General features: G+C 35.5%; 1 protein-coding gene across 2 annotated transcripts in view; it reads left to right on the top strand.

Annotated features, from left to right (window-relative positions):
* Nucleotides 1-17,324, top strand: part of GPATCH2 (G-patch domain containing 2) — a 202,139-nt gene that overhangs the window by 12,083 nt on the left and 172,732 nt on the right. The window contains exons 2-6 of one of the 2 annotated variants that reach the window (XM_013970118.2): nt 976-1,695; nt 7,479-7,540; nt 10,599-10,781; nt 11,246-11,325; nt 11,453-13,496. In XM_013970118.2, the coding sequence (XP_013825572.1) occupies nt 976-1,695; nt 7,479-7,540; nt 10,599-10,781; nt 11,246-11,325; nt 11,453-11,485 (1,078 nt within the window). In that variant the 3' untranslated portion in view covers nt 11,486-13,496. Of the gene's footprint in view, nt 1-975; nt 1,696-7,478; nt 7,541-10,598; nt 10,782-11,245; nt 11,326-11,452; nt 13,497-17,324 lie in introns of those variants that run through there. The other variant, XM_005690474.3, reaches the window with a different exon arrangement.

The following is a 17,324-nucleotide window of genomic DNA, read 5'->3' as shown; positions in this document are numbered from 1 at the left end:
TTTTCTCACATAGTTCAGTGTTTTGGTCTCTGTTTTTTTAAGGCCTAAGCAACTGCTTCAGGTTGATTGTAAACAAATTATGGGCCATAGTAGACCAGTGGGGCTCCAGGTTAAACATGAACTTAGTTTCTGCTTCATTGGGTTGTGAGATTAGCCAAGGGCTTCCCTAGTAGCTCAGCTGGTAAAGAATCCTCCTGCAATGCGGGAGACCTGGGTTCAGTCCCTGTGTTGGGAAGATCTCCTGGAGAAGGGAACAGCTATCCACTCCAGTATTCTAGTCTGGAGAATTCCATGGACTGTATAGTCCATGGGGTCACTAAATGTCGGACATGACTCAGCAATTTTCACTTCACTTCAAATATATGTCCTGTGTTTGGTTAAATTTTCTTTTCACATGTATTACAAATCTTGAATGTACCTGCCTGCCTGCCTGCCTGCCTGCCTTGCATATCATGGCAGTGCCTGAGTAGAGCATGTGGTGAGTAGAGGATTGTATGTTTCCTTGTTTCCTTAGAAATTGGCGTGTGTGTGTGTGTGTGTGTGTGTGTGCGTGTGTGTGTGTGTGTGTGTGGTGGGGCAGCAGAGGATTGAGGAAGTTCTCTCTACTCTTAAATCTGCTCTAGAAAAACTGGCACTAGGAAAAGGACAGCTGTAGACTAAAGTATGGAGATTTAAGGGGAAATAACTTTTCCATAACTGGACAATAAAAACATAGAATTACTGAGCTCTTTCATTGTGGATATTATGCTTACTCTATCTTGAGGTAATTTCTATGTTTAATGGAAGAACTTATACAAGAAAAAGCTTTAAAATGAGTCAGAATATTTGGAACTATATTTTCTTGAATAGAAAAACTAAGTCGCTTTTAAATATTTCTTTGTAATAAATATTAATTCTAATCAGATTTAGTGTGAATTGTGGTTAACTCTGAGTATTTAATTTATTTTTTTTTCTCTCCTTAAAAAAACAATGTAGGCATTTCAGTCGAACCATGGAAGAACTGGTTCATGACCTTGTCTCAGCCTTGGAGGAGAGCTCAGAGCAAGCTCGAGGTGGATTTGCTGAAACAGGAGACCATTCTCGAAGTATCTCTTGCCCTCTGAAACGCCAGGCCAGGAAGCGGAGGGGGAGAAAACGGAGGTCGTATAATGTTCATCACCCATGGGAGACCGGTCACTGCTTAAGTGAAGGCTCTGATTCTAGTTTAGAAGAACCAAGCAAGGATTATAGAGAGAACCACAATAACAATAAAAAGGATCACAGTGACTCTGACGACCAAATGTTAGTGGCAAAGCGCAGGCCGGCATCCAACTTGAATAATAATGTTCGAGGGAAAAGACCCCTCTGGCATGAGTCTGATTTTGCCGTGGACAGCCTTGGGAACAGGACTCTGCGCAGGAGGCGGAAGGTCAAGCGCATGGCCGTGGATCTCCCGCCGGAGAACCCCAACAAGCGGACAATGACCCAGCCCCTGGAAGGCTGCAGAGATCAGGACATGGACAATGACAACAGAGCTTACCAATATCAAGAGTTTTCCAAGAACAAAGTCAAAAAAAGAAAATTGAAAATAGTTAGACAGGGTCCAAAAATCCAAGATGAAGGAGTAGTTTTAGAAAGTGAGGAAATAAGCCAGACCAATAAGGACAAAATGGAATATGAAGAGCAAAAAGTCTCAGATGAACTCATGAGTGAAAGGTGACTTTTCTATTCTCTAAATATAAAAATATGTCTCCAGTGTTTGTGGTTGATTGTGTTTCGGATTTTAATTGATTCTATTTGAAAGTGATTATAAGTTATAATAACGGTAGTGATATTACTGTTTAACCACAGTTGTGTTTACTTATAATTTATGATGTTTCACACAAAGCAAAATTGCTTGTTTGATTTATACAAAGTCTTTTGATTGTGTCCTAATGACTTAATTTTCAGCTACAGAGAGAAAAGGAAGTGGATTTTCAATAGGAAAAATGCTTTTGAATAACAACACATTTATAACTCTTAGCATTGCATGTATGATTATTTATTTGTGTAATTATAGAGCTTTAGCCGTTGGTACTTTTTAGTGTCATTATCTATCGGTGTATTCTAATTTCTGAGAACCAAACCTTGATACCACTTCACAGTGTGTGACTAGATATTTTAAGAAGTCTGTAGATTGCTAGGAATTCTGATCACATGAATTGTAAAACCCAATATATAGTCCAGAAACTCCTGACCTTGTTTTTAGACAAATGGGAGAAGGAGCGATCTTTTGCAAGTTAGTCTCATCAATCCATTCTAGAAAGCAGGTGTATCACAGTGAAGAATTGTTAAGGACTGTCTTGACACCTTCAAAAGGTAAGTGATCACTTTTCTTTTACACAGAACTAATGTTACCTATAGGAATGAGAAAACAGTGACCCTGTTCATCCTTTTAAGTGTATCCTTAAAATCAAATGCAAAAGTATGATCAAGAAAAAATATTCTTTAAAAATGGTCTGGAAAGAGTATTTGATTTTTAGTTGGTAGGATTGGCATCATTTTAATAATGTGGAGTGTGAGCTATGGATCTATCTATATATATATATAATTTTTTTCTCTCTCGTAACTGTGGTTACAGATCTGAGTAGGACCTAGTATAAGTTTGTAGAATGTACCTTTTATTAAAGGTGGTTTGCTATTTATGTAATTTTTCTAAGGAACTAAAAATTACTTAAATGTTTTAGGAAGATTGTGAAAACTTTATCTTACCTGCATTTCTTCCAAAAAAGTTGTCGTTTTCTACTGGAATGAGAATTATTTGCATGCTGGTATTGGACCATTATGGCTGAGGACCATCCAGCTTGACTTGAAAGTAATTATCTTGCTCAGTTGCTGGGAAAGAGGATATATGGCATTTGAGGTAAATCCTCAATTCTGGATTATTCCCAGGTTTCCTGCTTTCTAGATTGATTGTGGAAGCCCCTCCTTCTATCGATGTCTGCCTTTTATTGACACTATGCCCTGAACTAGAAATGAGATGAAACTCTTTTATTTCTTTTCATTGTAAAAAGTATCTGAGTATTAGGTTGTAATCAGGCTACCCAGCAGTCATGAGTCTAACTACGAGTTTCAAAAAAGGATATTTTCACTCCTGAGTAAATTATTATTTTTTCCTTGTATTTTAAACTTACTCATACAACTATTTGTAAGAATTAGGTATATGTTCCTTCTGTGGGAAGATTTATAGATAAGAATGGAAAACTTTTCTCTGTGTGTGTGATTTAGGCTTCCCTGGTGGCTCAGATGGTAAAGAATCTGCCTGCAGTGCCGGAGACTTGGGTTTGATCTCAGTAGGAAAGATCCCCTGGAGAAGGAAATGGGCAACCCACTCCAGTATTCTTGCCTGGGAAATCTCATAAACAGAGGACCCTGGTAGGCTACAGTCCTTGGGGTTGCAAATGACTTAACACACATTTGAATAACTACTGGGTACTGTTCACTCATCCCAAGACAAACCTGATTGTCTCCAGCCTCCTAATCTGGGATAGCCACACGAGCACATGGTGATAAAGAAACGTGCTAAGCAGAAGGTAACTGGGGATTGGAAGCCTCGTTCAGATATTGGAGGATTTAAGGCAGCTCATCCCAGGTAGACAGAATAGCTCATCCAGAGGCGTGGGCTGTGAGGCAAGTGTAATGTATGTGAGCAAGTGTATATAGTTCCTTATTACTCCAGTAGGGAGTGGAATCAGAGGCTATAGCAATAAGTGTGCTTTGGAGGCCTGTGAGCTCTGGTAGTTTGCATTTCGTCATATAAGTAATGAAAAATCAGTGAGGAATTTTAGCATAATTAGATTTACATTTGATCAAGATCCCTGATCTTGACCACAGTGTCTTGTTTGGTTTTGGCTGACCTTCAGACCATCCGTAAGAGGATGGTGATGTGCTCAGTCACTCAGTCTGTCTGACTCTGTGAACCCATGGAATTAGCCCACCAGGCTCCTCTGTCCATGGGATTCTCCAGGCAAGAATAGTGGGGTGCCTTGCTCTTCTCCATGGGATCTTCCCAACCCAGGGATTGAACCCAGGTCTCCCGCATTGCAGGCAGATTCTTTACCATCTGAGCCACCAGGGAAAACCATGGTGGTGATAGTAGAGGAATAAAACTATGGGAGCAATTTTAAGAGTTGGAATCAGTGGAAGGTTGGCTGACTGTACTTTGGGGCAGATCAATGAGAAAGACAACTCTCAGATGATGCTCAGGTTATCAAGAATGGAAAATATAGGCAATGAGCAGACTGGGACAGGATTTTAGAGTTGGTGTACATGTATTAATTCAAGAAGCATTCATAAGTCTGTTCTCTAAATACTGTGCTATAAAAGTCATACTAAAAAAAAAGGTGGGAAGAGGTATCTTTGGAAATGAGCCATAATGACTATCAGCTGTTGAAAATGAAAAATGCCTTCTACTGAGGTTCTTTTTCTGATTTGTTAAGCACACTAACAGCCACGTGATGTGAACACTACTAAATATCAGGTGGATGAAATGTAAATAAGAAAACGTGTTGTTGAAAACCCAGGGAAAAACATCTCAAAGCAGGACAAGGATTGTTAAGGACTAATTGGTGGTCTTAGGGAATTCCGATTTTCTTATATGTTTAAGAAGAGCCCCAGGCCTAGAATAAAGAGACAAGGACACTGCTTAGAGAAAGAACATAAGGATCAGAGATGGGATGGAAAGAATCTAGGTGAGGGCCTATCCATGGAAAGCCTTGAAACCTGCATTTAATCCAGTGAATATGAGGAAGTAATTTAAGAATTTTAGTAGAATACTTTCTGTTTTACATAGACATGTACACACACGTACATATATGTACCAGTGTGTTTTATAAACTTACTTTAGACAAGGTCTAGATTTACGGAAAGTTGCAGAGATAGCACAGAAAGTGTAGTCTGTATACCCTGTCCCCTCGCATCCCACGCCCAGTTTCTCCTGTTGTTGTTGTCATCCGTTTACTTTGATATTAATGCATTTGTCAGAACTAATGAGCCCATGTTGACATATTATCGAAAGTCAGTACTTTATTAGAATTTCTTTGGTTTTTATTTACTGCCCTTTTTCTGCTCCAGGATTCTGTCCAGGATATTATAATATTAGTCAACCAGTTGTGCTTTGAAAAGATGTGCCTGGCTATCTGTAGGATAGATTAGAGGGGCTAAATCTGAATTTAGAGAGATTGGAAAACCATTGTACAAAAAGAAAAGCATATAGGTTCACACTCCTTTATCTGTAAATCTAAATTCGGAAAGCTGTGAAAAACTAATGAGTTTGTGGCCAGACCTAACTTGACCTGTGTTTAATGTGGATATTCCTTCATTTAATTGAAAAATATATTAGTACATTTGATTACGAAGTGCTATCCCAGATCTGTTAGGCATTTTAGAATGAACCTTTCTAAAAGTGTAAAAAGTTATGAATTCTGAATAATTTTGCCTCGAGGGTTTCAGAAAAAGAATTTAATCCAAGGTATGTACGATAAGATCCTTTTTAAGTGTTTGTATTGATGGGGGAAGACAAGAAAGCACTGCTCAGTCACAGAAGAAAAAAAAAATCTATAGTAACTTGAGCAATTAAATAGCAGAAAGATAATGTTTCTGAAGTGTTTTTAATACTCTAATATCACTATGTATAGAAGAACATACCTGATTGTAAACAAGAAAATAAGTATGGATGTGATGCTTTTAGAAAGTATTTGTTTCATTAACACATGTGCAATATAGTTTCATACATTCACTTAGTTTGAAGAAAGTTAAAGAAAAAGGCAGAGAAGGCAATGGCACCCCACTCCAGTACTCTTGCCTGGAAAATCCCATGGACGGAGGAGCCTGGTGGGCTGCAGTCCATGGGGTCGCTAAGAGTCAGACACGACTGAGCGACTTTACTTTCACTTTTCACTTTCATGCATTGGAGAAGGAAATGGCAACCCACTCCAGTGTTCTTGCCTGGAGAATCCCAGGGATGGGGAGCCTGGCGGGCTGCCGTCTATGGGGTTGCACAGAGTCGGACACGACTGAAGTGACTTAGCAGCAGCAGCAGCAGCAAAGAAAAAGGTACTAAATCAGAGGTCCTTAGAAGAATATGCCACCTAAATTCTTAACCTTTTTGTTCATATTTATTTTTTAAAAAATCAAACAAAAACTGAAATATTTTATATTCAGAATTTAGAATTTCACTTGTAATTTTAATCCTGAACTCTCAATTGAAATATTTTAAAACAGATTAAGATGATTTTTTTAACTAAGATTACAGAGTTCTTCCTGTTGATGAAAAGACATTATAATTTAAAAAGCACTTGGGGTGAATTCCTGATTGGTTAGAATTAAAAATTACAGTAAAAAGAGAGTACATGAGAATTTAAGAACATCAATCAATATTCTTTAAAGACTAAACCCCTTATCATCTGACCTTGTGTTTGTGATTTTTTAAAACTAACTAGATTCCCATATTGGAGAAGGCAATGGCAACCCACTCCAATACTCTTGCCTGGAAAATCCCATGAACGGAGGAGCCTGGTAGGCTGCAGTCCATGGGGTCTGTAAGACTCGGCCACGACTGAGTGACTTCTCTTTCACTTTTCACTTTCCTGCATTGGAGAAGGAAGTGGCAGCCCACTCCAGCGTTCTTGCCTGGAGAATCCCAGGGACGGGGGAGCCTGGTGGGCTTCCATCTGTGGGGTCGCACAGAGTCGGACACAGCTGAAGTTACTTAGCAGCAGCAGCAGATTCTCATATAAGCATTGTTTAATTCATGTCAGTGGAGTATTTCCTGATTTTTCATTTATATGTTAAGTTTGACTCTATCATACACTTCAACTCTGTTGAAGTAATGAGAACCTGTTATTTTTTTATCCTTCCTCCTTAATAATTGTCAGTATTCATTTTCTCTTCACAAAGACCTTAGCTTTGATTTAATGGATTGTTACCATTGTAAACTTTTTTCCTCCTTGCCAAATAATAGAGTTGTTGGGAATTCCTAAGTAATGTCTTTCAGGAATATTTGCAAATGTGGTTATGAAAAGTAATTCCATTACAGGCCCTTGTGTTTATTTCATGTACTGAAGAAAGGCTGAGCTTGCTTTTGACTGAGACTTCCCCATTTTATTGAGCAGTGTTGTTCAGGGCTCAAAGCTGAATTGTGTGGAATAAGAAAGGAGCAGTAAGCATTTGATGAAAGCAGATAATAAAATGCATCAATTGTGTCAGCACCTCATAGCAGTCACATCTGGCTTGCTGTCAGAGTCCCATTAGATTCCTGTGGTTTTATGTGCCAAAAATAATATGCTCTGTAGTTAATGGAACTGGGATGTTTGCAGTTTGATTAAAAAAAATCATCTTATTTTCTTACAGATCTTTGTCAAGCTTAAGTTCCATCTCTGAGCTGCCATGTCTCTTTAAAATTTGATGACTGAGAGATCAATTGTTCTTTTGATCTGTTTTTTTCTTTTCCCTTATTTTAGTGATTCCAGCAGTCTCAGCAGCACTGATGCTGGTTTGTTTACCAATGATGAGGGAAGACAAGGTACCGAAATGCTATTTTTTTTTCTTGCTTTGGGAAAAATGCCTTTATTTTAAAGTTATGCTTATTACTAGTTATTTCATAAGTTGATGACTTCAATCCATTTACCTTTGTGCAATCCACACACTACTTAGCGGACTGGGGATTTAGTTCCTTTCCATGCTATGTCTTCATAACCTAAAGTAATTGATTATCTCCAAAAGCTAGTCTGGGGAGCTAATAATGTTAAGGAAGGATTATCTTCCTTGAGAAAGCTTTACATACCTCAGTCTTTTCAATTTTGTCTCTTAGCAAGTTCACAAGACCCTGGTTCTCATTCTCCACCTGATTCCATATGTGTTTGATTATGTTTAAGCATTAATAAAAGTGGATTTGCAAGTCATTTTTCATTTTTATTCAGCTGTGACATTTATTCATCCTATCCAGTTTGTAAGTAATTAGACCATTTTCATGAATTCAATATTGTACACTGTTAAACAGTAGTCTCGCAAGTTACATCTTTCCCATCTTTGAAATTTCCTGAAGTTTTTCATACTTCAACATGGCATTATTTTGAAACCACCTGCTCTGGTAAAAATTATGAAAACCTTAATAAGGGAACAGGAGACATACATACAAATCCAGGTGTTTTCTTCCTTTCTGGAGATCTTTAGAGGAAAGCAGTAATGTCTAAGGGGAGAAAAAACCCACAAAATTTATTTTTTAAAAGTCTAAATAGTTTAATGATGTTATGAAACAAAGAATAAAATAATAGATGCCCCATAGGCTTCTTTCTTAGTCTTTTCCTCCTCTTGGCAATACAGATTAAGTAAATTAAATGATTACTCCTTTCTGCTTACTTATAAGCCATTTGTCCCCGATAAGTAGATACATTACTGTTTTCAAGACCATAGACTTCGCAGAAACATATTAGAACCTTAGGGCTGAGAGTGAGCTTCACTACCTTAATATACATGAATTTTTGTTAAAATACCTATGTCTACTCGGAAGTTATATTATACACATTGGTTTTGGCAATGAAATGAAATGGGAAAACTTTTTTTAAAAGGACTCTGACAAGCCTCTCAGTCTTTGAGAAGATTGAATGGCTTTGAATAATCTGCTAGAATTTATTGTGAGCCTCCTATGTTTCACATTACTGTGTGTTTTTTTTTACATTTATTTTACTTTAAGTTCTTATTTTATTCTGAAAACAACCCTGCAAGGTCCCCTGCCCACTTCTTTTGCTTTTAGACAATGAAACTCAGCCTAATACATTTGAAGTAATTTTCCCAGTGTCACAAAACTGTGGAATTCTATTTGGTCTCTCTGACTTTAGAATCCAAGTTCTTAATCTCTAGCTATTTGATTTCTTTATTAAGAACAAAGTACATCACATCAAAAATAAGATAACCCCATTTTTCTATGACAATGTTGTCTAATTGGAATTAAGATTTAGGGCAGATGGTTTTAAGTGATGCCCTTTCATTTGTTATGTTTTAACCTGATCTGTGAACTTTTAGTATAACTCTCAATGAAAGTACCAATGTATATGTGCTTTGGATTGTGCTTGCTTTTTAAAAAATATTTTCTATGAAATCCTCAATTGAAATAAATAGGTGACTTTGATTTCCCAAGTTTTTTATATTTTTTCATTACTTCATAATTTGAAATACAGCATTTCCCATAAAATCATTTTCAATGAAAGTTTAAGGGCATTTTTATGTTTAAAACATTTGTAGTAAGAGCTTTCGGAAATCAGAAATGTTCTGTAAAGGGAAAAATATTACAGCAGTTATGATGACCCTCTTAGGATCTTAGGAATGAGTAGCTTTTCTAAGAATCATGAAGACTAATGAATCTCAGATCTTATTCAAAGTGCTATTTGTCTCTTATTTTTAAAACCATCTGCTTTCTCTCTCTTTTTTCTTTTTTTGACTGCTTATACATCTTTTTATTATTTCTTTGAAAAAAATCACAAAATGCTGCCAACTGACACAGAGGGCATATTTTTCATGCTGAATTTTAAATTGATTATTACTCCATGATTACACTCAAGGGTGTTTCCAAAAGTCAGACTTACTATGAATAGTGTTCTGTTTTAAAAATACTTTGCTTGTAGTAGTTCAGTGTAGCTTCTCTGTGAACTCTGTGGTGTTGTCACTTTTCATTTAAAATCAACTTTTTCACAACTATTTCCTAATGAACGTAATCAGATTAATTTCATTTAGTCACATCTGTTCATGATTGTTTCCCCTTTTACACTCCATACAAATCATGAAATTAAGCTAATTATATACCATTATCAGCTGCAAAGAACAGGTTCTACAATTTTAATACCTTTTAATTCCTGGCAGGAGATTAAGACTTGTTTTTCCGTAATATGGAAAGAGTAGTAACTTAAATGGATTTCCCTACAGTTTTTGCCAAAGAATTAACCAGTGTATTATTGTTTTCACATTTTTAAACTGGTTCTGAAACATAATGTTTTATGTTCTTGATGGAAATTCTTATTATAATGTTAAAGAAATGTTTAAGTGAAATTGTCATACAGAATAAAAAGTCTTCTTTATATAGATGATTGCCAGATGAAATACAGGATCCTCAGTTAAATTTGAATTTTAGATAAGTAATTACTTTTCAGTATAAGTATGCCCCATTTTGTATTTGGGCTTTTTTCCTGTGGCTCAGTGGTAAAGAATCTGTCTGCCAATCTGCCTGCCAGTCAAGACACAAGAGTTCAATTCCTGGGTCAGTAAGATCCCCTGGAGGAGGGCCAGGTAACCCACTCCAGTATTCTTGCCTGGAGAATCCTATGGACAGAGGAGCTTGGCAGGCTACAGTCTATGGGGTTACAAAGAGTTGGACACGACTGAGTGACCGAGCACATTTTGTATTTGGACATATATTAAAAATTTTATGCAACCACTATATATTTATGGTAAAAATAAATATTTTTCAGAGCCATTTATCTGAAATTCTGGTTTAGTTACTGTCTCTTATTTTTTAAATCTAAATCTGACAACTCTGTTTCTTGGGACGATAAAACTGAATCTTTGGGGGATTTCTTGTATTTGCACAGGTGATGATGAGCAGAGCGACTGGTTCTACGAAAAGGAATCAGGGGGAGCTTGTGGCATCACTGGAGTCATTCCATGGTGGGAAAAGGAAGATCCTACTGATCTAGACAAAAACTTACCCGATCCCGTCTTTGAAAGTATCCTAACGGGTTCTTTCCCCCTTATGTCACATCCGGGAAGAAGAGGTCAGTAGCACTGCCTGACTGGTGGAGAGGAGGGGGTCTGTAGTCAGCTAGGAATAGTCATGACAGAGGAGATGCCAACTAGAAGTGAGAGACTAGACCCAAGATGCTTCGAAGAAACATGGTAACCAGTAATTCAGCTCCCAGACTTCTCCGCTTTTATTAAGCAGCTTAACTTGCTTTCTTGCTAGGCCCATGATAAAAATGTTGAAATGATAGATAAATTGGGAGGAAAGAGAAGCCCTGGATAATACTCTGACAGTTAAGTAATTGATTGTCATGTACTGGCTACCTTAGAACCCTACTAGGCATTGCTTTGGATCTTTTAAGTGTGAATTTCACATTTTCCTCACTACTGTTCAATATATTTCCCCCTCCAACTGACTCTGATTTCTGAATTGATAGGATCTTATTCTCTGTTCCAGTGATCATAGACTCTCCTTCAACTGAGGACTTTGATTTTCTAGGTTTCCAAGCCAGACTGAGTCGCCTTCATGGAATGCCTTCCAAGAATATTAAAAAATCAGGAGGGACCCCACCTTCAATGGTAGGCATGCTTTCTTGTTTATTTGTCATGTTTGGAAATGTATCCATTTCTGTGGAATAAAAAGCCACATCCTCATCCTTTATTCATATTCTAATGTTATACTTAAAAATAATCCATTTTTTTGTAGGCTACAAACTGGACCAGTGAGATTCCCCTATAAACCAAATCTTCTAATGCTAATAAATTAGTTACGTTTTGAACATCTGGGGAATGACTTTCGAGGGAACCTGGCTCCTGTCCTCTTCCCCTGGAGGAATATCACTGAAGTGAGAGCCTCTTTCATGAAAGGATGGGGCTGTTTTTGCTGGAGGACTGGTATTCTTCCTTTAGTCAGAAGTGAACCTGATGGGCGAGGCTCTTAGGGATCTAGGTTGGCCCAGGGTGGGTAGAAACTACTGTAAATTTTATATATTTTTCTCTTCTATGATTTTTTTTTTACATTGAAACCATATATGTATCACTTGCTTTGCCAAATTGCTCAAAGCTAGAGAATTAAAAACTTCCAGATTTCACATCAGTATTCCTTTATGTTTATATTGTGACTGGATAAGAACTCATTTTTATATATATGACTGTTGTAATTTAAAAACATGATGCATTGACGTTTATGGTTCATTTTTAGAGAAATCGTACACAGCCAACATTATTTAAAGTATTTGAATTTTACTCAGGGTATTATAATAAGGGCTAAGATGAGTCATAGGTAAGGGTGATAATCTACTAGAGTTTGTATTTTGTTCACGTTTGCTTTCTACTTGGATAATCTGCTCTGTATTGAAAAACCATTGTATTTTATAGTATAGTTTTTATTGTACTTGGAAAAAAATCATCTTTAGTTTTAAACTAGTCACGGTGATACCTATTCTGTGCTAGTGGAATCATTTACTCTTACCTTTTAAACTATCTCCTCTGTCTGATACCTGAAACCAGTTAAAATGATCATTTTGGCTTAGACCATTTTGAAATCATGTGAAAGCTGGTATTGCAACAATACTGTATGACTGAATCATATTGTCATGTTTAAAAGTGAGACCTGCTTACACATCCTTAGAATGGAAAATGTGTGTGTCACTGTGAGCATCAAAGATACTTGCTTGCTCTCATTTTTACCAAGCAGAAGGGAAAATGTAACATTTCTATTGATGGTGTAGACACTATACTACATTCAGACCATTTGAGTTCTTCAGAATGGTTATATTGAACTGATTACTATTTTTATTAATTTCCAATAACTGATGAAAATTGTGATCAAACACATGTATTTTTATATTATTGTATAGATTCATTGTTAATTCAGCATTTAATGGCTAATTTAAATATGACCATTGGAAAAGAAACTTGAAGTTGACATTTTCTTTCCCTAAAGTTGTTATAGCCTGAAAGAGTCCAGCAAATGTATCAAGCAGGAATATGTGATATCTTTTAGATTATTTGTTTAAACCAGAGAGATTAAAAGTGATAAAGTGCGACTTTGAGTCTCTTTACCTTTGCATATTTAAAGCGATATTTTAAAGGTACAATAATGTGGTATTTGGTCATTGTAAGTAAGCGTTTTTGTGCTCTGTCCTTTGTAGTGAACTTCGTGATTTTTTTTTTCCTGAATTACACAAATGCTTTTATTTTATTTTGTATAATGACTGTCTTTTAGATCTGAATAAGTCACTTTAAAACCTTGGCCTATGAACTTTGCCTTACCAATCATGAATCTAGATGAATGCTCTCTAGTTCTTGGTTCAGTTTTACCTATTTTTATATTTGGTTCACCGCTTGCTTGAGCATAGCTGGGATTTGTAGCCCATTTTCTAGGCTTATTGCAATCTCACTGTGGTATTTTATAGAAGCTATTACAACTGATAGGTTAGCTTCATGGTATTGATGATACATGGCTTAACCATAGTAAAAACTGCCTTTCGTCTCTCAATTGTAAAAAGGTGATTAAGTTACACTTGGTGGAGATATACGATATACGTGTGTTTATCATGAAACTAGTGCATTAGGCCATAAAATGTTTTCCTGGTCCATGTTTTTTGTATTCAGAATTTTATTGAAGACAATGAGCTCCTTCCAGTTTTCTTTCTTTCAATTCTGAATTGTCCTTGTTTGGATTTTTAAGTACTGTAATCTTTTTTTTTTTTTTTCAATAAAATATCTGACTTGGGCAAGAAAGGTAAGAGTTCCAATTTGTGCTGATATTTTTAAATTTCTATGCTAAGTTTTCTTTTGTTGTTGTTGCTTGTACTGTCCGTATTACGTGTAACGAGCTAGTGTTAAAAATCATTACCTTACAAAACAGTCATCTTTAAACCGTAGCCATAACATCTGGTAGTAAGAAATGAAATTTGATTGCTTAGACTTTCACTTGGAAAGCCAGATTGCCTTACAGAGAAATGAGTTTCCTGAGCAAAGTTAGACACATGTAGCTGCAAACCCATTAAATGGAATGGCAGCAAGGAGTTTCTTAAACAGATGGGTGATGACTACACAAATATAAGGTTGATCTCTGAGAGAAATGACAGAAGGAGAATCTCTACAGAAATATTAATGTAAACATTTTTGGACAAAAACTTCCAATCAGATTCTATTATTGAATTAGTGAATGCTGAAGACCTGCTCCTCAGGTAAACCGCAGGGTTAGGTTCCTGTGCACTTAGGTCATGACATCATGCAGTCGATACATAACCTTGTGTGTATATTTGTGTTTTAAAACACCTTACTTGATATATATTGTTGATCTGTTAACATTGAACTCATGACCAACAGCCTTTATCAGTCATGCCTGAGCAAAGCTTATCTAATACGTGTATTTTCTCCATAAGGCACATGAGCGCCTTCTTGTGCTTAGGAACAGTAGACAGCACTGCAGCGGTATGGCTGGAGACCACTTAAGATAGGGAATCACCAAAAAGAGCACAGAAAGGTGGAAAATGTGCCACTAAGTAAACCACAAAGAGGACACTTGTTGACAGGTTAGAGCTGAAACAAGAAAGCAGATTGTTGCCTTACTTGCCTCAGTGGGGTATGCACTTGTGCCTCAGATGACTCACATTTTTTTCACTGCTTGACTCATGCCTGTGAATGACCATGAAAGCACCCTGTAAGCGTTGACTTAGGGGTAACAAATAAATTTTAGTGAATATGCACATTTGCCTATGTAGGACCTATAATTAAATAGGAATGAGAATCGACTCTAGATGGTTTTGTAGAAGAGCAGAGTGGTACTGCCTAACATAAAGTTTACAGACTTTGAAATCAGATGTTGGTAAATCCCCACCCGGTTCTTCTTTTTGCTTGTAATTACAGTTTGAATCTCATTTTCTCTTTCTGTTAAAGAGAGACAGAAGTGTTATTAGGATTAAATGAGGTTATGTTCCCATAATGGGCCCAGCACCATCTCTGTTACAGAGTATTTATGAAATGAATGATCATCACACTTATTAGATATATGAAACATAGAAGCTCATGATGTAGAGAACATTTGTATCATAGGTTCAAGTACAGAATTTTAGACTTTAAAACTTACCTGTTCATATTTTAGATATAATATCCCTTCCTATTTAATATTTAAAATGCTTTAGATTACAGCCTTTTTATGTTTCTTTTATACCTGATTCATATTTGAGCCAGTCTTTGTCTTTAATGTGGTCTGTGCAGAATGATTTTGAATGAATTTTAGATTGACAGACACTGCATTAAATCTTAAAACTCAACTGCAAACTAAAAAGATTGTTTTAAGCTTCTTTTTTCCATTCCCCCCTTCCTCCTACCACAATTATTAAGCTATTAATATTTATTTGTAGAAAGACCAGTACTGGTCAGGAGATTTTGGTCCAGAGTTATCTGATTCTTAAAAGTAATTTTGTCCATGTGCATGAAGGGAATCCAGACAAAGTCCGGAGAATTTAATGCTGAGAGAAATTAACTGTTGCTGTCTTCTGTTCGAATAAGGCACTAATTTATTTGAGCCTAGCTCACCAGCCTCTTATATTCACCTCTTTTAGGAGAATTACGCAGATAATAATTAATTCCAAGGACTACCCTGTGGCTGTTATCCAAGAGATTCAGCTTGAATTTCTTGTATTTTCAGAATTTGTGCATCAAGAATAATAATCTTGAGAATAATGATCCATCCCAGAATCAGTTTTGGGATACCACTGTACTTGCAGAGTGAATCTAATTAACTTGAGCTAAGCATAGCATTTAAGTTAGATAGCATGTGCTATCCCTAAGCATCGTAATTAATCAGTGTGTTATGCAGGTGAGAGATCTTTATCTTCTTTTTTTGAAAGGGGATGGTCTTTCTACAATGTTACATTTATCTAAATTAGCATTCAAATTGAGTAGTCTGTTGAAAGATCAGAAAATAAATGGCTCCATTTAAAATACAGTACCCAAAATCCAACATAAATATTACATAAAGAATTGTACATAAGGGTTCTATCTTAAGATTTTATAATTATTTCAGTCCATTTTTTGTATGGTCGTAAAGAGAAAAAGTGTGATGGTAGTGGTGGTTATTCTGTCAAAATGAATCTGATTTTACTTACTTTATTTAGTATGCATTGATCAAGTTTAAATATTTGAAAAAATGTGAACATCAGTCCTTTATCTAAATTGTCATGCTGTACAAGTAAGCATACTGTTTATAATCAACAATGTAGTAGCTTATATCTCTTCAGACACTTGAGTCAATTCATTCTGTAAAAGAAAAATAATATTATATTTTTTCTTCATTTATGAAGTCATAAATGACAGGATTTCATGAGTGGCATACTGATAATGTTACTGTAATGATTTACTCTATATGTCTTACTCAACTGTTGTTTTATTGTTTCTTAGGATACTAGAGTAGGAATATTTAGTCTGATTTATAGCCTTTTTTTAACGGGAGGGCCATTTTAAATGGACTTGGTTTAAATAAGGGAACTACATAAACTTTTCTTTTAGCCTAGTCTGAAATTTTATGATAGAAACAGACCTAAAATGATTTTTTAAAACATTCCCAGCATTTGTCCTCAACGGTAATTTGACCATGTGCTAGTTATCTATTTTTTTCAATGGAATTTGATAACTAAATGCCTAATTATAATCTATGAATTGATACTCATTTGTATCTTTAAAGAATGTTTGGATACCTTACAGAATATAAGAAGAATATATATTTAGAATTTTTCTATTTTAAATATAAATTATATCATGTATATTCTAATCTATCACTATGTATGATAATAATTTAGTTTTTATCTGATCTTGAAGATTTTACCCTAGAAACTGATATTTTTTCCTTAGAATTTCTTTTGAGATAAAGTAAATTTTGTATTATAGTAAAGTGACTGCTTAATAGATATATAACAAATATTTCTTTTACAGAAGACTTTTTAACAGTATCTCTTGTTTGAATTAAAATTCTCTATTCTGATGTGATTATTCACAACTTTATATTTCATGTCATGTAAATTTAATATCCATAATTGGTATTTGAAAATATGAATTTAACAGTTTTTATTCTCTTCCATTAAAAGTAGTATTCATATTAGTATTGATATTTACTTTTATTATATTATACTTTACTGGTGTATATATATATATACACACACACATAAATTCAAATAATGCAGATATATGGTAATGCATTCATTCATTCAACAAATATTTGAATGCTTGTTCTGTTCTCCATATTTAATCTTAAAATTCCTTTAGAAAAACTTGCATAAGCATGTGTTCAGTCTTGGTATTTTACTGTTATCAAATGTAACCACTTACACATTTTTCCCCCATATATTTAAAGTACTTATGCCTCCTTCTCCAACAACTTATTACTAGAATTGCCTTGACTTCATGTATTGTTTTTTTGGTTTGTGATGCCTCAGAAGCCTGGAACTTGGCAAAGCAAATGTTAGCAGTGAATGCAAGCACTTAGGATGATGCTTACTATATGCCAGACATTTTCCCACATTCTATTTATTTATTTTAATTCATTTAATTCTAAGAAAATCCCTATA

Source organism: Capra hircus, chromosome 16 (assembly GCF_001704415.2).
Source record: "Capra hircus breed San Clemente chromosome 16, ASM170441v1, whole genome shotgun sequence".
Classification (NCBI taxonomy): Eukaryota; Metazoa; Chordata; class Mammalia; order Artiodactyla; family Bovidae; genus Capra; species Capra hircus.
Note: the sequence above shows the minus strand (reverse complement) of the source record. Positions and strands in the feature narration are given on the sequence as shown.